Here is a 25212-nt window from a genome sequence, read left to right as displayed (position 1 = left end):
AAAAGATAAATCTTGGAAGGGAGTTCCAGAAAAGGACAGATATGTACCGGACAGACTGATAACAAATGAAGAGTGGTTTTCCAAAACGTCTTATCCCCAATTTGATATATTGAAGATTATAACTGATGTCTATAATCTTATATTGTGCTTGTTTTATGGGGCAGGGTAGCTCAGTGGTACGGTCTTTGCTTCATACCCAAAAGGTACCGAGTTCGATCATCTGCCACTTCGCTGTGTGGCCTTGAGCAAGTCACCTCGCCTTAGCTCAATTTGCGGCGCTGCACTGCGGCTGATGCCTGGGTTATTCCAGTCTTCCCTAGGAATAGACCCTAGAGACAAATTTCCCCTATGGGATGAATAAAGGGAATTTTATTTTATTTTTAAACTTCAAATTCATTTAAATCTAGAGAAGTTCTTGTGTCAATTGATGCTTAAAGTAAAGTTTCAATCTAGCTCATGGAGGGAAAATCTCAATAAAAAAAGGAAAAATCGACTAAAGTTTTGGAAAATCAGTCTTCAAATAATGTTCAGTCCTCGTGGAAGACTTTAATGCAAACATAATCTTTGGGGGGGGGGGGGGGGGGGGGGGGGGGGGGGATAATCAAATATGGGGCTTAAAGATAAACCAAATGAAAACAGAAAGCATAAAAATAAATACAGCATACAGTATACAGCATTGATATTTAAATTCAGTAGAGAATGATCATAAAATGGAATTGCCATAGCAAAGGCAAATGGGAAAAAAATGGGGGAGGGGATGATGAGCAGTGTGAGATAGGTAGGTAGATAGATCAATAGAGAGAGAAAGAGACGGGGGGAGAGGGAGAGAGAGAGAGAGAGAGAGAGAGAGAGAGAGAGAGAGAGAGAGAGAGAGAGAGAGAGAGAGAGAGAGAGAGAGAGAGAGAGAGAGAGAGAGAGAAGGAGAGAAAGGGTGAGAAACGTTTTAAGGAGAAAAAAAAAATCATCAAATATGTGGCTTAAAGATAAACCAATAAATGAAAACAGAAAGCATAAAAATAAATACAGCACCATGTGCATCAATCACAATTAAGGAAGAAATTATCAAGGCAGTCAAGTCATTTGATTCTATCTGGGCATTGAGGTAGACACGCCAAGGGCAGAAGCAGGAGGGATGAGAGCCCAAATTTTTTTTAAAAAGCAAGACAAACCGTCGCCTCAAGATGTCTTATTTATCAAAATTTTAAAAATCGGCACTGCTATGAAAATATGTATCTTCAACATAAACGTCTTCTCTCAGACACATGGAAAATGACCAATGCACTTCATGCAAAAGTCTGAGATAATTTTTTTAAAAAATAAGACGGCTGGAGAGAATTAGTAATAAGTAGTTGCGGAAAAGAGAAAATCATGAACATGCTTTGTCTTTGATCCAGAGATGGAAATTGGGGATGGATTGATCACCATCTCTGAAAGTTTTTCTTTTAAAAAAACGTCAAGAGACAAGCTTTGACAAAGAGAATCCAGAAGAAAAGAAAAGAAGGAGATGGCCAAAAACAGCTGTGACAGATGTAAAATGTACATACATAATAAAACAAACACACACATCTCTCTCTCTCTCTCTCTCTTCTCTTTCTCTCTCTCTCTCCCTCTCTCTCTCTCTCTCTCTCTTTCACCTCTCCAAAACATAAAAGGGTAAGAGAGGAAAAAATCATCTTTTCCCAACTTACCACATAAACCTCAGCCCATCTGATTATTAGATTAGAAAATTTCTTATATTGTTTTGTTTGTTTTTAAGAGTTATACGACGCTTACAATATATTTAAGTTATATCAACGCCAGTAAAAGGAAGAAAGTGGGATAGTAAAAAGTTCTAGAATTACAATTAAAGCACCAAAGAAAAAGTAAAACAAAGGGTAACTGGTTAAAATAGATAACAGATGTAGATTACAAGAGCATACGATAAGTGTACTTATGGTTTGATATCACCTAAATGTCTCATCCTGACAAAAGCACAGGGCCTCACAAAGAGGAACACACTCAAATGTTTACAAATCATAATATATGTAAAACAATAATATTAGTGCATAACAGAGAGACGATTTACGAGACAAAAAATGTCATCTCCCAAAACTCTAACTAAACATTTGAGTGCATCCTTCCAGCCAGGGTCCGGCCAGGGCCGGGACAAAACCAAGTAATCTCATTCCAAGACAAAGAAAGCATGTTGGTAAACAGATATAGGTGGATAGAAGACACAGTAAGTGCCTCCCTGCCAACTATGGGAGGTCAGGAACCCCACCCAGAATTTCTTACATTCACAGAAATTCAAGACAATTTTTTTCTTCAAAATATTTAGCAATAATTACACCATAGTCAATTCATATATATAGAAGATGGAGCAAAAACTATTTTTAGAATTATCACATGCAATCTTTGCGGCCACCAACAAAGCCAGTGAAGGACATTCACATATTATAAGTCCACTCGTGACATCAAAATATTCATCTCTGTATTTTTGGCTGGAAAGAAAAAATGAGTTACATCAAATGGTGTTAAAGGGGGTATATGTGCATGATTTGTGATACTATTGTTTTTACACTTGATAATGGGGTACAATTACCAGTAAAACTACCCACTTTTCGCAAACAAGACATAAACAGTATTGTATTGTAAAGCCTCAATGAAAAATAGTCCACTCAGTGATTATTTTCTGTGCAATGAAAACAGTGTGTATACTCACTCTACATACTTTCTAAGGTATGTGAACGCTTCACACTATTTTCAAATCTGTATTCCCAACAAAAAATAATAATACACAAAAAAAAAAAAAAAAAAAATTTTAAAGATAAAAAATAATAATAAAAAATATTTTAAAAAACAAAAAAAACAAAAAAAAAAACAAAACAAAACAATAAAAACTTGAGCTTTTAACTAGCGCAATATCCACTAAACATGTTCAAAGCACTTTTACAAGGGGCCCCTAGCCAAAACACAACACGCTAGAGACATTACGCATGTTTAGCGATATTACAATTCATTTCCGACAGAGACTGCTGTTAATGACAAGGTACTCATTTTACACCTGAGTACGGTGAGTAAAGAACTTTTTCCGAGCACTCAACTATATGCTGAACGAGGCCCGAATTCAGGATCTTCCGATCCGAAAACGAGTGTCATACTACAAGACCACATAGCCTCGAGAAACAATTTTTAAAAAGTCTCAACAAGATGTCAGTGTCTACATTACAGACAACAACCATCCATAAATAGTAGCAATTATGCAACCTACCCTCAAAATAAGTGGTATCCATGCAGTCATCAGGTTGAGGCACAAAGTGTGGTTCCATGTTCATCACATTATTCCAATCTAAGTCCAGGAAAAATGGCATCTTCTTCACTCCTGAAAACATCAAGCACAAAAGAATAAATAAAAGAATGTGACTAGAAAAATGATAATGCAGCTATTTGGTCTAGTGGTATGACAATCGCTTTTGGATTGGAAGGTCCAGAGTTCGAGCCTCGCTCAGCACATAGTTGAGTCCTTGGAGAAGGCTCTTTACTTGCATTCTCTCACCGTACTCGGGTGTGAAATGAGTATCTGGCCGTTTACAGCATTGTCTCTGTCCGAAAAAATTGTACCATCGCCTAACAGGCGTCACGTCCAGTCCTAAATGTTAAATGTTGTTATTGACCAGGGACCCTTTGTAAAGCGCTTTGAGCACATTTAGTGGATAATGCGCTATATAAAAGCTTATTAAAAAATTATATTTGAAAACATTTCAAAAAACAAAAACAGATTTTGTGTTGTTCAAAACCTGTGTTTCTTCAAACATCTATATCTGTAAAGAATGTAAATTTTAAACTGTTTCTAAAGCTAGGTCTGTTTGATTTTGACAAGAAAACCCTTGCATAAAAAATACAGTTGATACAATTCATCTCCCAAGTCATTTTTTTCTGTCCAACCTGTTGAAATTTTTTTAATCTTTTAAAAATTCTAGGAGAAATGTTTCGAAACAAACCATAATAAGTAAGCATTTAAGTAACATTATGGGGCTTGCAATACTTTTAGGTCATTTAAAGACCCGTAAAAAAAAAAAGCATGAAAAATAAAAGACTCACTCAAGAAAAAAGAGTGGCAGGGTGCCATTTCAAGCTGAGAACAGAAGTAGATCGAGTGAGGAGTAGTCTATATGTGTGCCTAGAATCCTAAGCCTAACCCAAGGCAAACCACACCCAAGAAAGCATGACAAAGATGCACAGTTTGAGCAAAGTAAATGTATGAAGGAAACTTATTCTCTATAATTTCTCATTCATAACTAATAAAGACAGCTCAAGGAAATAAAAAAAAAAAAATTCATTATCAGACTGCGAATGGCGTCAAAACACTATACCAAAATCTCAAAACTTTGGAAAATGTCATGTATCATGATTTTTTTTTTTGGAGGGGGGGGGGGGGGGGGGGGGGGGGGGGTGCATCGTATATCTAAAAAAAAATCCTTCAGAACCATTGGGCCCATGGAGTCAGAGTTTATCCCAGTTTCAATAGCGTGAAACGGAAAATAGCAATTGCTTGCTACTCTTTGGAAAGGATGATAGTGTATTGCAAAGCACTTTCCACCAAATCTAACAGACTCAGCTACCCATTTACTGTGGAAAGGGGGGGGGGGGGGGGGGGGGGGATCAGAAAAAAGTCTCGACTGCACCCGGGATCAATCTCTGTCCCTTTTCTTGTGAAGCGAGTGCTCTACCAACTGAGCTATCGGGACCCCCATTGTATATATATATAATCCTGACAAAAGTATAATTCCACCTTTAGAGTGTGGCCTTTTACTAGGATCAACTGTCAGAAGTTGTTCTATGGCTTGTATGGCATCATCACTCAGGGCTTCTTCCTCTTCTGGCCAGAAAATATCTGGTAAATCATTCAAGGATGGAGCTCATGTTTTATTATAACAGTGATGATAATGGCAATGTGTCAAAAAGGTGGAAAATGTATCGGTCCATCAGTCAAACTCAAATAAAATCATAACATAAAATATAATAGTTTCGTATATTATATTATTACTACTTCTAGTGTACATCTATCCTAAATAGTAGAGATATAACTTACTTTATGTAAATTCTTAATGAATTGTCTTTTCTTTAAAACAATTTTTATAAAAAATACTTTCTATTAAAGAGATTTAAAATTAACGTTTGGCCAAAAGGCCTGAAAGTATTTGTTTTTACTTGTTGTATCTTTGTTACTGTAACCCAGTATATACGGATCTTACAAATAAGATTCAAGTATCTTTAATGAGTCAACATTGTAAAACATATTAATAACAAAGGTAAAAAGAATAAACTAAGTTGAGCACCCCTTATAATTGTAACAGATTAACTCACTCAATCCTAGAGACTTTTGCTACTTTTCAAAATTGGAAAAAATGTATTAGAAACGAGCATGTACATAGATAGTTTTATTCAACTATCATTAACATGCAAAAACTATAAACATTAGCCTTTGATACTACGCCTATAATTTGTCTCATAAAAATCTAATAAATAGGCATGGGGTAAAAGCAGAGACACCAACTTTAAATTTGGCTCACAGGAGTTTCAGCCACCACTCGTAGGAATTTCAATGCCGAAAGAGGAATTTCCGCGCACAAAAAAAAAAGGAATTCGAATAGTATTTGGCATTGTGTTTACATATTGTATAGTTCTAAATAGATAACTGATTAGAATTATATTATGATACATAAACACATTGCAAATTACAATCCCGCAAAGTTTCCTTATTTCAAATGAAGTAAAGAGTCAAAACCTAATGGTAGAGATTGTAGTACTGATGGTAGTGAGGATGATGTGGTGTTGGTGGTTGTAGTAATAGTGGTAGAGATGATGAAGATGTGATAGTGGTTGATGTTGTAGATGTAGTGGTATGATGATGATATGGTGGTGGTGGTATAGTGGTTGTTGTCGTTGTGGTCGTGATGATAATGATGTGGTGGTGGTTGTAGTAGTGGTGGTAGTGATGTTGATGGTGGTTGTAGTACAAATGGTAGTGATGATGATATGGTGGTGTGGTGGTATAGTGGTTGTAGTAGTTGTGGTCGTGATGATAATGATGTGGTGGTGGTTGTAGTAGTGGTGGTAGTGATGTTGATGTGGTGGTGATGGTGGTTGTAGTACAAATGGTAGTGATGATGATGTGGTAGTGGTGGTTGTAGTAGTAGTCGTGGTAGTGATGATAATGTGGTGGTGGTGGTTGTAGTAGTACTGGTCGTGATGATAATGTGGTGCTAGTGGTTGTAGTAGTAGTGGTAGTGATGATGATGATGATTATGCTGATGCTGTAGTGGTTGTTGTTATAGTAGTAGTAGTAGTAGTAGTAGTAGTAGTAGTAGTAGTAGTAGTAGTAGTAGTAGTAGTAGTAGTAGTAGTAGTAGTAGTAGTAGTAGCAGCAGTAGTAGTAGTGGTAGTAGTAGTAGTAGCAGCAGTAGTAGTAGTAGTAGTAGTAGTAGTAGTAGTAGTAGTAGTAGTAGTAGTAGTAGTAGTAGTAGTAGTAGTAGTAGTAGTAGTAGTAGTAGTGGTGATGATGATGTGGTGGTTGTAGTAGCAGTGGTAGTGATGATGATGATGTGGTGGTTGTGGTAGTAGTAGTGGTGGTAGTGATGATGTGGTGGTGGTGGTTGTAGTAGTATTAGTGGTAGTGATGATGTGTTGGTGGTGGTGGTTGTAGTAGTAGTGGTAGTGATGATGTGGTGGTGGTGGCGGTGGTGGTGGTTGTAGTAGTCGCGGTAATGATGATGTGGTAGTAGTAGTAGAAGTAGTAGTAGTAGTAGTAGTAGTAGTAGTAGTAGTAGTAGTAGTAGTAGTAGCAGTAGTAGTAGTAGTAGTAGTAGTAGTAGGTAGTAGTAGTAGTAGTAGTAGTAGTAGTAGTAGTAGTAGTAGTAGTAGTAGTAGCAGTAGTAGTGGTAGTAGTAGTAGTAACAGTAGTAGTAGTAGCAGTGGTGATGATGATGTGGTGGTTGTAGTAGCAGTGGTAGTGATGATGATGATGTGGTGGCGGGGTTGTGGTAGTAGTGGTAGTGATGATGATGATGTGGTGGTGGTTGTAGTAGTATTAGTGGTAGTGATGATGATGTGGTGGTGGTGGTTGTAGTAGTATTAGTGGTAGTGATGATGTGCTGGTGGTGGTTGTAGTAGTAGTGGTAGTGATGATGTGGTGGTGGTGGTTGTAGTAGTAGCGGTAATGATGATGTGGTTGTGGTGGTTGTAGTAGTAGTGGTAGTGATGTGGTGGTGGTGGCTGTAGTAGTAGTGGTAATGATGATGTGGTGGTGGTAGTTGTAGTAGTAGTGATGATGATGTGGTAGTAGTGGTAGTGATGATGTGATACTGGTGGTTGTAGTAGTAGTGGTAGTGATGAAGTGATGCTGGTGGTTGTAGTAGTAGTGGTAGTGATGATGATGTGGTGGTGGTGGTTGTAATGTTGATGGTGGTACTGTTAGTGATGATGATGATGATGTGTTGGTGGGGGTTGAAGTAGTAGTTGTGGTAATGATGATGATGTGGTGGTGGTGGTGGTTGTAGTAGTAGTGGTAGTGATGATGATGTGGTGGTGGTTGCAGTAGTAGTGGTGGTGATGATGGTTTTAATACTAGTGGTAATGATGATGATGTGGTGGTTGAAAGGGGGGGGGGGGATCCTTGGAACAAACTGACCTCACCGGAATTTGACGGAAGTTGCCCGGAGCCCGGAATTTTTTGCTCCAGACCGGAGTTTTTATCCGGTGAAACCGGAGTTTTGGCATCACTGGGTAAAAGTAACCCCGAGTAAACTACGGATATAGTCGGTGTTAGGGTTGAGTGAGTTAATATCATCTCTCTATAAGCAGATTGTTGGATGACCTTTATAAAATTAACATGAATATTAATAGAAGAATGGTTGAGAGAGATATATGGATAAGGGAAAGATAAAAAGACAGAGAGAGAGGGGGACAAATAATTATATTATATATATAATAATTGACTAACTTACTCCTGTTCAATATGTTGTTAAAGACAGCCTCTGGAGTAGTATCATTGAAGGGAGGGAATCCTGTCAAAAATTCATACAGACATACACCTAAAGCCCACCAATCCACAGCACAACCTGAAAACAAAAAGCGTGAATCAGTTAAAATTTACACATGACACGACCAGCTCAGCCCATTTTAGAGCCAGGCCTGCCTACTTGCTGCGGCTGTGTGGTCTAGTGGTATGACACTTGCTTTCGGATCAGAAGGTTCTGGGTTCGAGCCTCGCTCGGCGCATAGTTGAATCCTTGGAGAAGGCTCTTTACTCACAATCTCTCATCATACTCAGGTGTAAAATGAGTACCTGACCGTTAACAGCGCTATCTCTGTCCGAAAACATTGTAACATCGCCTAACAGGCATCATGTCCCGTCCTAAATGTTAAAGGTTGCTGTTGGCCGGGGACTCCTTGTAAAGCGCTTTGAGCACATTTAGTGGATAATGCGCTATATAAAAGCTCAATGTTTAAAACTATGTTTTTAGTACCCGAAAAATTTCAATAGATGAGGCCATTTTTGCTCTGTTTTTTTTTTTTTAATTTACTTGTAAATTTTCTCATGCTTGCATATTTTGGACAAAATTAAATTTCATACTGGTTGGCAAGCCTGACTTTGGTAGAGCACTCGCTTCACACAGAAAGGGACCAAGATAGGAACCCAGGTGAAGTCAAGATTCCCCCCCCCCCCCCCCCCCCCCCCCCCCCCCCCCCCCCCCCCCCCCGTCCATCCAGCAGTGATTAGGTAGCTGGGTCATAAGATTTACTGGAAAGTACTTTGCGATAGACTAGCATCCTATCCAAAGAGTAGCAAGCTTCATGGGCCTAATGGCTCTGAAGGACTAATTTTTTTTTCAAAGCCTGACATTGGTTGATCAGAGCCAACTTTAACAACAGACGAGATGACTCACCATGCTTTTTTTGAAGCAGAATTTCTGGGGCTAGGTAGTCAGGGGTCCCTAATATCCTCTCTTCAGACTCGGCTGCTGTGACCTCTCGACCTCTGCGTACACTTTTTGGTGTTCTTAGTGGTGTCTGAAGACCCTTGAGGCCAGGTGTATGGAAAGGTGTCCTCATTCCAATATGGAGGTCTTTGCATGATGGGCCCAAGAGGGTTTTAGGGGTCTCTGAAAAGGGTTGCTGGAAAATTAAAAAAAAAACATTTGAGTCTTCTTCTTCTTTTAGGCAGATCCTTGTTGGGCATAATCTCCCAGTTTCCCTCTGCCCTCACAGACACCCTCCATGCAAAGCATTTCTATTGTAGCGTGTCTTTTGACGTTAGCTTCAATTTCTTGATGGTTGACACGAGCTGGCAATCTTTGAAGTTGAAGAATATTCTCTCCAAGACGCAGATGTTTGATGTCTTGGCTGTCTATGAGATTCTTAGACTTAGAACCTTTCTGTAGCACTTCATCTCAAATGCATTTATTATCTTTTCATATGCCTTTGTTATTATCCATGATTCACAGTCACATGTTGCTATGGGGAAAAATGCAGGTTTTTACGACTCTTATGAGTCTTATCCTTGATTTGTTATTCTTAAACTTGCTCTTAAGGATTTTACGGCACTCACAACAATGAGACACACTTGATTTTTGTTGAGACAGGAGATTTCAGATTGTTTAAATGACGTGTTTGTTTTATTTAGTTACAAAAACTGTACCATAGCAACAGGTGTTATTTATGTTAGAACATGAATGTAAACATAGCGTTAATGATGATAAACTGTCTTGTCTTCATGGCTATATCAAGCCAGGCCTGCCTACTGTTGCGGCTATGTGGTCCAGGGGTATGTGGGTTTGATCCTCGCTCTGCGCATAGTTAAGTCCTTGGAGAAGGCTCTTTACTCACATTCTCTCACCGTACTCAGGTGTAAAATGAGTACCTGGCCGTTAACAGCATTGTCTTTGTCCGAAATAAATTGTAACATCGCCTAGCAGGCATTATGTCCTGTCCTAAATGCTAAATGTTGCTGTTGGCTAGGGACTCCTTGTAAAGCGCTTTGAGCACATTTAGTGGATAGTGCGCTATATAAAAGCTCAATTGTTAAAATTATTTTTTTACTACGAAAAATTTGTAGTTCTACAAATTTTTGACTTCAATCGCAGACTTTAGATTCAATAAAGATTGTTGAAATGGATTTTTGGTGTCACAGCACATAATTTGAAGCATTATCAAACCTAGTAAGGACAAATTGCTATGTTGTTATGGTGCCTACTGTTTTTTTCCACCCTGAAAACTATGAACTTATATACATTATCAAGTAGGCAGGTCTGCTTAATCGCATAGTTAACTCTTTAAAAAAAAATATTATTATTGATTTGTAGTTTTCATGGCACAAATGAATCATAAAAACCAGACATTTGAAAGTGGAGTTGTGATTACCTACTGGCGTAGCTTATTTTTCACTTTGGTATCGGTGGTAAGGCAGATGATAGGATAATCATAAGACTATATCTGGAGCTCAACCATGCACTTAAAAAAATAAGACAAATGAGCATTTATCTTTAACAGAGCCACTAAACAATATAATAAAATACTTTGTTTAGAACAAATAATACATCAAACAATAATGCACACATAAGTTTGTTGTTATCAATTTGGTCCATAAAATGAAAAAAAAGTTACTTTAATTTTATTTATTTTTTAAAAAATGGATGATAGAAAGACTAAATAAATGTTACCAAAAACTTCCGTCCAAAAGTTGGAGATATCATGTCTGTGGGTTTTTCTGTGTCTAACTGATGAACTTTTTGAGTTTTCAATCCTGTCAATTTCTGAAACAAGCAGCAAATAAAAATATGAGATTATGCTGTTTGAAATATTTTTGGTGTTGGCGAAGAAGGATTTTGAGACCAAAACGTCCTGTGTTAAGTATTCTGTTCTTCTTTGAAGCTGTCAATACTTTATTACAGTCCACAGCTTAGTTAGTATTCACTTTAATTTTAGTTTTTGTTTGTTTGTTTTTGTTTTTAAGGGTTTTACGGTGCTTGCAACACATAAAGGTCATATCAGCGCCAGTAAAAAGGAAGAAAATGGGATAGTAAAAAGTTCTAGAATTATAATTAAAGCACCAAAGAAAAGGTAAGACAAAGAGGAATTGGTTCAAATAAGGAACAGATGTAGATTCCAAGAGCACACTATCAAAAGTCCTTGGTTTGAGATCACCTAAAATTCTCATCCAGACACAAGCACAGGTCCCCACTAAGAGGAACACACTCAAATATTTACAAATCATATGTTAAACAAAATCAATACATGCATAACAGATTTACAGGAGAAAAAAAATAGGTATCCGGCCAGGGCCAGGACCAGGACAAAATCAAGTAATCTCATCCCAAGACAAAGACAGAAAGCATGTTGAAAAACAGCTATAAGGGGATAGAAGACATAGTATGTGCCTCTCTTCCCACTATGGGAGGCCAGGAACCCAAACCCAGAATTTTAGTTTTTATTTTGCTTTCAAAGTTTAACAGCCGAAGGACGTTCTGGGGGGTCCTAGAGGCTTAACAAAAGTAAGATGGTAGACATGGCACAGGAAAATTAGATTTAGAGTTCATAATTGCCGACAGCCTGCAACGTGGACAAAGAAAGTTTCATGGAATGTTTCTAGATATATAGAGCAAGAGTAAAAACAGCGTGAATTGACCTCCTCATCCCATAAGAAGTCAAGGACCCCAAGAGATTGTTTGTTTTTAAGCGTTTTACAGTACTTGCAACACATTTAGGTCATATGAGTGCCAGTAAAAAGGAAGAAAATGGGATAGTAAAAAGTTATAGAATTACAATTAAAGCACCCAAGAAAAGTGAAACAAGGGGAAATTTGTTCAAATAGGAAACAGATGTAGATTCCAAGAGCACACTATCAGTGTACTTAGTTTGAGATCAATTAATAAGTCACCCAGACACAAGCACAGTCCTCACTAAGAAGAATACACTCAAATGTTTACAAACCATTATATATTTTAAAACAAAAATTGAAACAGAACATAACAGAAAGATGATTTACAAGGGAAAAAAATATCTCTCAAAACTACAGCTACACATTTGATTGTTCCCCTCCAGTCAAAGACTCCAGCCTGGGTTGGGACAAAACCAAGTAATCTTATTCCAAGGCAAAGACAGAAAGTAATTTTTAAAAAACAGATATAGGGGAGTAGAAGACACAATAAGTGACCTCCCTGCCCAGTATAGGTCAGAAACCCCAGCCCAAGAGAAAAATAAAAAGTTTACAATGAGAGAAATACATCTCACCTCATGATTAGTGAGAGCGTGTGGTTTGGCAAATACATCTCCTGGGTCAGATACTGTTATAGCCAGTGCCTCTCCATCCTTTATACTTGGCATTTTCTGTTTCTGGCCAGAACTGACTTTTTTTTTACCTTGACCCTTATCGGATACATTTGATAAATGTTTGCCCGACTTTCCCAAATTTTCAAATGCATTCAGTTCAGGGCCCTCTAGAGGAAAACTCTCAGATGCTTCAAAGAAATATAGCATGGGCCCTGTACTGGATGCATTGGAAAATTTGGGTAAGTAGGGCAAACATTTATCAAATGTATCCGATAAAACCTGTCTTAGTCCTGGTTTACTCAATTTCCTCTCCTGTGCTCTTCTGCTATGATCAGGTCTCTCACTACAGGGTAGTAGAAGACACAGTAAGTGACCTCCCTGCAAAGTATGGAAGGTTTAGAAACCCAAGCCCAAGAGAAAAATAAAAAGTTTACAATGAGAGAAATACATCTCACCTCATGATTGGTCACAGCGTGCGGTTTGGCAAATACATCTCCTGGGTCAGATACTGTTATAGCCAGTGCCTCTCCCTCCTTTATACTTGGCATCTTCTGTTTCTGGCCAGAACTGACTTTCTTTGACCCTGACCCATTCAGACATTTTTGACATGCATCCTCTTCTCCACCCGACCCAAGCTGGTGATGAAATTCAGAATCTTTACTGGAACACGGTGCAGTCACAATATCATCCAATCTTTTTGAATCAGGAGATGACAGAGGTAGATTGTTTGATCCATAATTTCTTTCAAATCTATTTTTAACTTTTGTAAAGGTCTTCTTTTTGTCTTTCTGTGTTGAGTCCGAATTAGATTCAGAAGACGAATGCCTTGATCGGTTTAAGGAAGTATCAGTCGAAGAATGACGAGATCTGTTCATGGATGTTTCCATGTCAATGTTGTCATGAAAAATGTTTTGGGCTGTGTGCGATGTCAGCGACGTGTTGGGCTCCGTTTCAATAGTTGTATTAAGCAAGCCATCCGACTCAATGGAAGAATTGAGTGTTGAAACTCCTTTTATCATGAGGAGAGGTTTTAAAATGGCAGAGGAGGATGTAGACATCACATGACTATGAGGTACTGGAAGAGTTGGGTCTGGTGGGAGGTTGCCAGGGGTTGGGGATGAAAAAAGTGTTTGGTTGGAGTTTGGAGGAGAAGGGATAAAAAAATGTACCTCTTTACCGTTTTCCAAAAACTCATGAGGGGGTGGCTGGTGTTGCATTGCTAAGTGCTTTGTGGTACTAATGTGATCACCAGAAAACGATTTGACAGGGGAAATACAATCTTCAACACCAACATTTGACGCATCATTAAATGATTTGCTTCGCTGTCGATGGATCTCTCCATCATCGATATTGTGATCACTATCACTGTCCTCATCCTCTGCATCTGCTAACAAATCAGACTCACTTCCAGCATGAATAATGTTTACTTCCTTTTTTAAACTTTTTGTTTTAGTGTAAACGTTTCCCTTGTTATATCTTCTTTTTTCATTGCCTTGTCTCTCTTGATTAATATCAAGATGATCCTTATTGGAATGAAGAGAATCAACAACATCGTTCAAAACTAGTGAATTTACCTCACAAGTGAGACCAGTATGAAAATTATTTAAATTATCTACAGACATGCCAGAATCTGCCATGGGATCTTCTTCTGCTTCGTGAAAAATGTCCGAACTCTGTCCATCAAAATTAGGTGGACCTAATTGAGATTTCAAAGCTGGAAAAGACGCAGACGGTGAAAACAAATTTTTGGAATACAAAACTCTATCCAATTTGGGCTGTTTGGCTGGCTGTGAAATGCTATTTTGGTCAAGGTGTAGATGCAGGAGATCTGGAGTCAAACCTGAATGGGATGATGTTGACATTCTCTCTCTATTCATACTTGGGGGACTAGCTGTTGTAAAATCATCTGCATCATCCAGCATCGCCCTTTGAAAGGAACGTTTCCCACAACGAATTATTCCCTCTTCAGGAAGAGAACCACTTGAATGCTTCCTGATTTCCATTCCATTTTTTTCAGTACTGTTACTTCTTGTTTTGGATGAAAGATTATTTTCAAAACTGTTAAAATCGAGATTTATGCTACATGTCTTTGAAGAGTTCGAGAGCTTTCCGCTAGAGGGCCCTGAACTGGATCCATTAGAAAATTTGGGTAAGTCAGGCAAACATTTATCAAATGTATCCGATAAAACCCGTCTTAGCCCCGGTTTACTCAATTTCCTCTCTAATGCTCTACCGCTATGATCAGGTCTATCGCTAGATTGTCTGCGTAATTTACTATGACCCTTGGAAGCATCTGTCACTCCGTGTCTCCTGCCAAGTTCATTATTGTTACTATTATTAACAGAGCCGATTTGTAAAGACTTGAGTGGCAAGCGTGACAAGCCAGATAACTGACTCATGTCTTTGAGTTCAGGTCCCGAGTCAAATGAGATGCTTCCCTGACCAAAAAGTATTGACATTCTTGTGCTGTTGAGGAGTGGGTCACGACGAAAATGAGATGAAAAATCACTGGACAGGTCAAGGTCAGCAGAGTTTGCGATAGAATGAATTTGTGACTGACGAGGATTGAAATTCAAGTTCATGCTTTCTGCTGTGGAATCTTCACCTGTGCTAGCATAGCGTGCATGTTCAATAGAACTGCTGAATTGTTTGTTGACATTTCCTGTTGATGGGAACACGTCCTCACTTTGGTCAGATTTTACAAATGAGGAATCAAATCCATTTTTTTCATTTTCATTTCTCACTGAATTCAGGACCCTGTCCCTTCCTAGGCCAGAGCCTTTCATGGACGATAACTTAATGCAATTTCTGACTAAACCAAAAGAATCACTTTCGTTTGGGGTGGTGGCATTTTTACCTCCCATAGGAAAACTATTACTGTCACTCGTGGTGTTTGCTACACTGTCTTCTTCATCACACGAACAAGTTTCTGTTTTTCCAGAATTATCCACTTCACAGTAAGAGCCATCTCTCATTGACCTTAGGCATTGTGCGGAATATGAATTTGACACAGATTCACTGGTGCGGTGAAGTAAAGGTGTGTCGTCATCGGTTGTCTTTCGATGACTCAAATACGGCATCACATGACTGTTACAGCTGACTTTCTGACATCCACTTCCCACTTTACATAGATGTCTAGGTATGGAGAGATCCATACAATTGTCTGTTATTTGAGGAGATAATTCCTTATCGTGCTCAATTGATGTGTTGATTTTATTGCCACCATCTGAGAGAATAGAAAAAAAGTATTTTTTTAAAAAGTTAATAATAATTTTGTATTCTAATACACTATTAACCAAACATTGTGAAAGATTTGTATGTCATTTTGCCAGATTGTTTAAAACATTTCTTACCTCTCAAAATTTCTAATAAATCAAGAATAATTGCACAGAGATAAATTATAAACTTGATCTTTTATATAGCGTAAATATCCACTAAACATGCTCAAAGCACTTTACAAGGAGTCCCTGACCAACAGCAACATGTAAACTGTAGAACAAGACATGACGCCTGTTAGGCGATGTTACTAATTTTTTTTTCCAACAGAGACAATGCTGTTGTCGGCCAGGTACTGATTTTACACCTGAGTATGGTGAGAGAGTGTGAGAGAATGTGAGTAAAGAGTCTTTTCCAAGGACTCAACTATACGCCGAGCGAGGCTCAAACCCAGGACCTTCTGATCCGAAAGCGAGTGTCATACCACAAGACCACATAGCCGCACACTTATTAGAAAAGATTTTTTATCTCATCAATGAACAGGTTATTAGATCATGTGGCAGATCTTTATTATACAATGGATGGCTAGCAATTGCTATGATCGGTTTCACACTATACAAACAAGGAAAAAGTTCGCTCAGAGCAAAATCAGAGGCAAAATGTCAAGGCACCCCTACCAAATCTCAATACTAAACCATAATATGTAAATTATATAACATTAAAAGCACTAGAAGATGGTCACCTTGAGATTTAACATTATCCCTAACTGATGAAGCATCATGTTGATATACACCAGACATAGGAACATCAAGATTTGTTTTGCTTTAAAGGAAAAATGTCTAGGCACTTCTACTAAATCCAATATCATATCTCTATACTAAACCATAATACTAAAAGAGATGGTCACCTTGGGATTTAACATTATCCCGAACCGATGAGGCATCATGTTGATATACACCAGACATGGGAACATCAGTCCTGCTATTATCCTCCACACCCTCTGACATGGATACTTGCATGGGGATGGGACTACATTGGTTCTTGGAGTCCAAATGCCAATGAGCTGACATAACCAAAGAAAAGAGAAAGAAAAAAAAAAAAGATGAAGACATAAATTATGAAAGAAGTTATACAAAAAAAAATATTTTAAATATCACTTTTTTTCTATGTCTTCTGGTTTGTTTTGTTTTTAAGGGTTTTACGGCGCTTGCAACACATTTAGGTCATATCAGCGCCAGTAAAAAGGAAGAAAATCGGATAGTAAAAAGTTCTAGAATTACAATTAAAGCACCCAAGAAAAAGTAAGACATAGGGGAACTGGGACAAATAGGGATTGGATGTAGATTCCAAGAGCATACAACCAATGTACTTAGTTTGAGATCACCTATAAGTCTCATCCGGACACAAGCACAAAATCCAACAAAGAGGAATACACTCAAATGCTTACATTATACATTCAAAATAACAAATATAATAATACATAACAGAGAGTTGATTTACAAGGAAAAAAATATCATCTCCCAAAACTTCCATGTCTTCATTATGCCTAGGCATTCCATGAAAGAATATAGATAATCCATCAAACAAGATGTCTGATGTCAAAAAGAATCACCCATGTTATCCAGAGTTATGAAAATAGTTATAACCAATTACTAGAAAGCACTTGATTCATATGGAAACCAACCATTTTACCATCTACCTTACTTACCGGAGTTCCGTCTCCCTACAGAGGTTGAATGTCACGGAACACGTTCTTCACGCTCAAGGGCCATCACCGAGCAGTCGATTATCTTTTTGCCAGTTGTTGCCTCCACATTTCATTTTACCATCTAGTAAGCCGATATGTTTTATCGGCTTATTTTACCATCTAGTAAGTCCGATATTTTTACTCATTCCTCCTCAGTAATCATTTAGTAGCTGGGAATAGCATTTATTAACTTATAGATGGAATGAAATTGAAATCACTCAGCTCTTTGTTATTGTTTTGTGCGGCTATGTGGTCTAGTGGTATGACACTCGCTTTCGGATCGGAAAATCCTGGGTTCGAGCCTCGATCGGTGCATAGTTGAGTCCTTGGAGAAGGCTCTTTACTCACATTCTCTCACCGTACTCAGGTGTAAAATGAGTACCTGGCCGTTAACAGCGTTGTCTCTGTCCGAAAAAATTGTAATATCGCCTAACAGGCGTCAAGTCCCGTCCTATGTGTTAAATGTTGCTGTTAACCAGGGACCCTTTGTAAAGCGCTTTGAGCATGTTTAGTGGATATTGTGTTATTTAAAAGCTCAATTCTTTTTAGACAACCATTTTAATGATTAGGTCTCACTAAATTCTATCTATCAGACTGTAAATTTTTAAGGCTACACATAGTTTTGTGTGCTGGTACGTTATATCCAATTGGTGGATGTTGTAAGTATTTTACCTAAATGCATAGCATCAATAGCCTTGCGCTTGCCTAAATATTCCGTCACAATATAAGGTAACAATCACCAAAAGAAAGTAAAAAGTGAGCTATTATAAGAAGTGCTTATGGAATATTGAAAGCCGACTGTTTATTTTCTTTAAACCATCAGTGTACTTTGGGATCACCTACAGACTCATCCAGACACAAGCACAGGATCCCACCAAAAGGAATACACTCAAAATGCTTACAAACCATGATACTCAAAACAAACAAAAAGATTATTACAGTACATAACAGGGAGATTATTTACAAATTAAAAAAATATCATCTCCCAAAACTAATACTATACATTTGACTGTTTCCCTCTCAGCCAAGGACTCTAGCCAGGGCCAGGAAAAAAAATGCAAGTAATCTCATTGCAAGACAAAGATAGAAATACAACTCGGAAAACAGATATAGATGGAATAGAAGACACAGCAAAAGTGACCTCCTGCCCACCATGGGAGGTCAGAAGACCCCTAACCAGTTGATTAAGCCTAGTTTGTTTACCTGAACGAAGAGAGCTTTGCAGGAGACTACACGCCTGCCTGGAATGGGGATCACTGGCGGTGGAGTTCCTCCATGTGAGAGAGTCCTGCAGTGTCGGGGTAAGGCTTTGGATGGGTGGGGTGGACATGTCGCTTTTGTTGTCTCCTGGTTTAAATGGGGACTAAGAGGAAAGGGGAAGGAAGATTCTAAAGTTAGTTTGAATCTGATAGAAGCTGATAAATTTGGGAGCTGGCAATAGTGTCTCAACTGGGGATAGAGCTGACATTTTTAAAGACCTTTTTCTATATAGCGCAATATCCACTAAATGCGCTTTACAAGGGGTCCCTGGCAAAACGCAACATTTCAGATTGAGGAAGGGACATGACACCTCTTAGGTAGTATCACCATTTTTTCGGGCAGAGACAATGCGGGTAACGGCCAGGTACTCATTTTACACCTGAGTACCGTGAGAGAATGCGAGTAAAGAGTCTTTATAAAGGACTCAACTTTGCGCCAAGCAAGGCTCGATCCCAGGACCTTCCATTCCCAAAGTGAGTGACATACCACCAGACCACATAGCCGCACAACCTCAGACTCTGGAAAGACACGTATTTAAAAATTTGGCCAGAAAACTCCTCCTTATATAATAGTGATCGATTTTCATGACCTTCATCTTAGCAAAAACTATCAATTGGGATGTAAAGAAGACCTTGAGAGGTTCCCAGGTTTGAGACTCTTTGCCAACATAAGGTTCATTTCAACCAATCGATATTTGAAGGACAAGCTTTCTGGCAAATTTTTAAAATACATTTCTTTCCAAAGATTAATGCAGTTTCTGATAAGCTTACCCAACACAAAAATGCGATTTTTAAAACTCAATCTGAAAAGCAATAAGTACACAATAAACATCGCTTGTTCAGCATGACCAGCTTTACAAAACAGCATTAAGTCCCTTTAACTATAACAAAGATTTTTCTTCAAATTCTCTTGTTTAGAAAATTGTTCATTGAATCATAACGAATGTGACCATTTTCCTTGAGTTGGTAAGGAGAGGGTTAATGCTCATATGAAGCTGAATTTCTCTTCTTTTTTTCCCAAATACACTCTGAAGACGAATATCTCCTTGGGAAAAATAAAGAGTATTTTTTTTTTTTTTTTTTCAAATAGTCTTTATCCAAGCAACAACAAAAATGAGAGAAGGATTAAAAAACACTCAGCCATAAACATTCCGATCCACATTAACAATCCAAAAAACATACTCAACCAGGCTTCATCACATCGACAAATTCCACCAGCCATTTGCAAGAACAAACACATACAAAACAAATACAGCTTGTTTTTTTCACCTCAAACAATTTGTGAATGGAACAAACTACTGCATGAACATAATATACATCATAGACCCCACATCATTTCAACACCATTTTCCACATACACAAGAACACCCGGGAGGTTTGAATGACTGGCACAATAATATCTTGACCCAAAACAACAGTACTATTGGACTATGATATAATATAACCTAGATGTAGAGCTTTTTTTCTGCTCCTTGTTTTAATTTGCTAGTCAAAAAAGCATAATCCTGGGACAGGCAAAGGTCCTTTCCATACACATAAACAGTCCCATCTTTGTTTTGTTATTTGATATTTTCTCAGGTTGCCAAATCAGGACAGTCCCAATTTTATCAGGACAGTTGGCCGCAATAGGCTTCAACAGTCGTGACGTCACTTCCCTCGTAATGATGCATAGTTACTTTGTAACTGGTTCTAAACTATCGGAACAATGGCAGTCACCCTTATAAAATTCTTCTCTGACGAGCATAAAAGTGTATCAAGAGGAGAAAAACATTATAAATCTGATCATGTTTTGAATTTTATACATTCTGATCACATGACATTGAAAAAGTCTAGCCAGCATGAATAATAAAAAGTACCGATTTTCTTTGTTTACATAGAACCAAGCTGCTCGTTGCTAGGCGGATGTTACATCAGACTATTGAATCCTATTCAAGGATTTAACATTCATCAGGTTCTACTCACTAAAAATTGCTTTTTCTTTTCCATGGGAGTCATGACGCGTCGTAGCATGGACCTCCTATTATTAGCTTTAACGTCTTTAGGGGTCGGGGGATGGCTTGAAGGGGTCGGACTATTGCAATCCATGGCTGTGTGCTGGTCTGGCTGTGTAGAAGCTACGCACTGATCGTGTTGCTGTTCTGGCACATGGATCGATTTCTTGTAGTTTTGAACACTCTGTGTGATTTAAACAATTTTTTAAAAATTATTTTTTTTTACTTGAGCTTTTATAAACCTCAATGTGCACTAAACATGCTCAAAGCACTTTACAAGGAGTCGCTGACCAACAGCAACATTTAAAATGTAGGACGAGACAAAACACCTGTTAGGTGATACTACAACCTCTTTTTTTTTTTTTTCTCAGACAGCCAAGTACTCATTTTACACCAGAGTAATAAAACCTCAAAATATCAGCTGTAAAGTGACAACTGGGTTTTTTTTTGTTCAAGAAATTAATAAAATCGAGATACATCCGGCTTGAACCTGGATCTTCCCAAGCTAAATGTAATGCCTATTCCAGTCTGTCTGGCTTGTAAACTGCAACATCATAAAAAATATGTATATCGACAGTAATATTTATTCTCACTTTATTTTTATAACAAGAAGAAAAAGAACCCAGCGTAACTCATAAGTGCAATAAACCCCTAGATATAAAAGAGATCTGAGGCACAAAGTAGCAGCATTATGATTCCTCATGATAACAATTCTTATCATAACAGACTTTAAAGTGCTTTTTGATACAGAAATAAATGATGGCAACCTTTTGAGTAACTGGAAAAGGTAGTGCTTTCAGAGTCATGAGGCCCAAGGAGCAGGAGTTGCGTGAAACAGACAATAGCAATTGCTTGCTAACCTTTGGGTAAGATACAAAGTACTTTTCCACCAGATCTAATGGACCCAGTTGAGTGACTGGAAGCCATGATCCAAAATGAAAAACTTACAAAAGCCAAGGAGGATTTGAGACTGAGGATTTGACCCGGAGTCCGCAGGTCCCAATAACTGGTCTTTCTATTTCCAAATGGAGTTGCTGTTCCTGGTTGAGGACTGTTGTCTAGAAAAAAAATATATAATATAAATAAATAAAAGGAAGAAGATGATGGAGGTGGATTGGACACACTCTTAGAAAGAATGACTACACTATAACAAAGAAAGGATTGGACTGGAACCCTCTGGGCAGAAGATCAAGGGGAAGGCCACGGGGAAACATGTAGAAGAGTTAAAGAAGCTGATATATAGAAAAAAAATAAGACATGGAATGAGATAAAAAAGTAAGCTCATGATAGAGAGGGATGGAAACTGTTTGTCTGTGGATTAAATACCCTGACCCAGGGTGAAAAAGGCAATGATGATGATGATGATAAATGAAAGATTTTAAAAATCAAGTAAAAGTATGACAGTTTAAAATGGAACTACTCTAGGGAGGATTTTCCTATCACGTTAAAGTCAAATCATCTTTCATCTACACTCTTGATAAAGGGAAAGTTGAAAGAAATTAATGCCCCTCGCTTCCTAATCATCCGATTAGGACACCTCGGCTGCCTCTCTAATTGTCCGTGTCAATTTCTTGCACAGTTTAACAGTCCTTTTTCTGTGGATGCTGATGTCAGAAAATCTTCCTTTAATTAGAGACATTTTAGGTCTTTATTTAGGACAGTGTGAATTGACATGTGTGGTCTGCTTTTATACTCCTTGTGTCCAGATGGAGTAAATAAAAAAAAAAAGTATTCATGGCTTTATTAGAGCTTTTATATAGCGCAATATCTACTAAACATGCTCAAAGCGCTTTATAAAGGGTCCATGACCAACAGCAACACGTAACATGTAGAACGAGACATGACGCCTGATAGGAATATTACAAATTTTTTTTCCTATAAAGACAATGCTGTTAATGGCCAGGTACTCATTTTACACCTGAGTACGGTGAGAGAATGTGAGTAAAGAGCCTTTTCCAAGAACTCGACTATGCACCAAGCGAGACTCGAACCCAGGACCTTTGGATCTGAAAGCGAGTGTCATACCACAAGACCACACAGCCACACATATTATCTGATTTTCATCTCTTCTATGTCTAGAATTTGAATAGACAGGGATCTTTGATTGCATTTTTCATACAATAATTTGTTGATAAAGGGAAAAGCCCAACCTAAAACGTCCATACCATAAATCTTTGTTGATTATTATGAGGTTTACATTCATTGTAACTTTGGTTTTTAGGAGTCAACTTACGATTATCCATATTAACTTTAGACAGACCAAAATCCGACAGCTTGATGTGGCCAGTCTCAGATATAAGCATGTTGTCTGGTTTCAGGTCTCTGGGAGATGCAGGAATGAAATAGTGGAAAATAATAAGATTGCATTAGTGTATAAAACAATTTTTTATTTATGCCAATGTTCTTAATGTTCTTAAGGGTTTTACGGCGCATGCAACACATTAAGGTCATATCAGCGCCAGTAAAAAGGAAGAAAATGGGATAGTAAAAAGTTCTAGAATTACAATTAAAGCACAAAAGAAAAGGTGAGACAAAGGGGAATTGGTTCAAATAGGAAACGGATGTAGATTCCAAGAGCACACTATCAAAGTAATTAGTTTGAGATCACCAAAAAGTCTCATCCAGACACAAGCACAGGTCCCAACCAAGAGGAATACACTCAAATGTTTACAAATCAAATAATATAATATGTAAACTAAGCATAATACAATGCATAATAGAGAGATGATTTACAAGGAAAAAAATATCATCTCCCAAAATTCTAACTATACATTCGACTGTTTCCCTCCTAGCCAAGGAACTCCGGCCAGGGTCCGGACAAAACTAAGTAATATCATTCCAAGACAACGACAGGAAACAATTGGAAAACGGGTATAGGGGGATAGAAGACAAAGCATGTACCTCCCCGCCCACTATGGGAGGTCAGGATCCCCACCCAGTATGCCAATGTAAATATAACACTGCCTCAAGTTGTGAATTGTACAAATTGTAGCCCTAATAGCGAATATAAGAGCTTTGAAAAAGAATGAGATAATAAACATGGAACATTCTGGACTCAAAACCCTTCCTCAGTCAACAACAGAAACAACAAAAATTGTGACAGAATACACAAAATCCAGAAAGATGGGGGCAAAGGCCAGATTTTCATTTAATGAGGATGAACATTGTAGATAAATAATTATATAATATAATCTCCAAAAGAAGATAAAAAAAACAAAAATGCACTCGATTGGTTCCAAAATAAGAAATTGATTGAGAACTTAAGGGTCTATTGAGTAATAAATAAGAAAGTAAAAAAGTTGTTTCATGAGAAAAATAGCCAATCAATCAAAACATAACTTAAAACAGCAGACATTTTCCAATCTATATAGCACCACCAGGTCACCATTGAACACAGTGTTTACAAGAGATATTACAGGAAGCAAACCTGTGAATGATTCCCCTTTCGTGTAAATACTCCAGTGCCAACACCACCTCAGCTGTGTACATCTTTGCCATGTCTTCAGTAAAGTATCCATAAATGATTAGCAGCGACTTCACATCACCCCCTATCATGTATTCCATTATCTGGAGGAGAGAAGAATAAAAAAAATGAATATATTATATGGACATTTATTTGGCACATTTGAGGAGATAACTTCTATTAATTCGCATTTTCATCATAAAGAGAAAACTGCTATTTTTGTGGGGTTTTTTTTGTCATTTATTTAGTGAGTTAAAAAAAAAAAAATAAGTATAGAGCTTTTATATCGTGCAATATCCACTAAACATGCTTAAAGCGCTTTACAAGGGGTCCCTGGCCAACAGCAACACTTAACATGTAGGGCGAGACACAGCAACTGTAAGGCGATATTACAATATATTTTTTCGACCAAGACAATGCTGTTATTGGTCAGGTACTCATTTTACACCTGATAAATATTTGGCACATTTGAGGAGATGACTTCTATTAAGTCGTATTTTTCATCATTAAGAGTAAACTGCTATTTTTAGTCATTTATTTAGTGAGTTGAGGAGAAAGATACTTGTCTCGTTTGCCTCATAGAACAACACCCCAACTGTTTTGAAACTTCTACTTTTCTCTGGTTGTTCAAAGGGGTCCAATAGATTCAGAAAAGTGAGTGGAGCAGGCACTTATGTTGATAACAACAGAAAGTGACATGAGTAGAAAAGTGCCAGAAGGCAATAGAGAATAAAAATTTTGTGGTGATGGGGGCTCAAACCCACGACCTTATGGTACGACAACTCTGCCTGGCTGTGGGAGGGTTGCTAGTAGTCGACACCACCCACCACTCCTAGCGATGATTATCACTAAATAAAAAAAAAATTCTCTTAAGCCTCTCCTTACCAATTACAGGAAAATCGTAACATTTGTTATGATTATTAATTAAATTTCTTCTGTACAAAATTGTATGAAACTAATTTGTCATGGTTAAATGAACGCGTTTTGATGAACAAAATGATGTAGGTATAGCGTGTATTTATTTACTTTAGAGTTAGAGTTTAAAACAATCAATTTTTATCTTGGTAGGGTATGGTCTGTCTGGGAAAATCTGGAAAATGTTGAGTAAGGAGAGAGTTCAGGGATAAAAATACAACATAGAATCGGGGAGGGGGGGGGGGGGGGGGGGGGGGGGGGGGGGGGGGAGTTACACACCAGAAAGATATTCTGCTTGGACTGTATGGAGTA

At 37.9% G+C, this 25212-nt stretch overlaps 1 protein-coding gene across 1 annotated transcript in view; it reads right to left on the bottom strand.

The window, feature by feature from the left end:
* Positions 1–1739: 1739 nt before the first annotated feature.
* Positions 1740–25212, bottom strand: part of LOC144978686 (uncharacterized) — a 28037-nt gene continuing 4564 nt past the window's right edge. The window contains exons 4-17 of the mRNA XM_078925090.1: positions 25180–25212; positions 23950–24089; positions 22756–22844; positions 21471–21580; positions 20494–20706; positions 18476–18635; positions 16433–16588; positions 12765–15535; positions 10701–10793; positions 8928–9156; positions 7986–8099; positions 4772–4873; positions 3251–3361; positions 1740–2480 (exon numbers count right to left, since the gene is read on the bottom strand). The exon at positions 25180–25212 is cut by the window's right edge and continues 59 nt beyond it. Of these exons, the coding sequence (XP_078781216.1) occupies positions 2434–2480; positions 3251–3361; positions 4772–4873; positions 7986–8099; positions 8928–9156; positions 10701–10793; positions 12765–15535; positions 16433–16588; positions 18476–18635; positions 20494–20706; positions 21471–21580; positions 22756–22844; positions 23950–24089; positions 25180–25212 (4368 nt within the window). The 3' untranslated portion in view covers positions 1740–2433. The remainder of the gene's footprint in view (positions 2481–3250; positions 3362–4771; positions 4874–7985; positions 8100–8927; positions 9157–10700; positions 10794–12764; positions 15536–16432; positions 16589–18475; positions 18636–20493; positions 20707–21470; positions 21581–22755; positions 22845–23949; positions 24090–25179) is intronic.

The sequence above is a fragment of the Berghia stephanieae genome, chromosome 8 (genome assembly GCF_034508935.2).
Source record: "Berghia stephanieae isolate SIO BIC M18660-M18661 chromosome 8, UCSD_Bste_1.3, whole genome shotgun sequence".
In the NCBI taxonomy this organism is placed as follows: Eukaryota; Metazoa; Mollusca; class Gastropoda; order Nudibranchia; family Aeolidiidae; genus Berghia; species Berghia stephanieae.
Note: the sequence above shows the minus strand (reverse complement) of the source record. Positions and strands in the feature narration are given on the sequence as shown.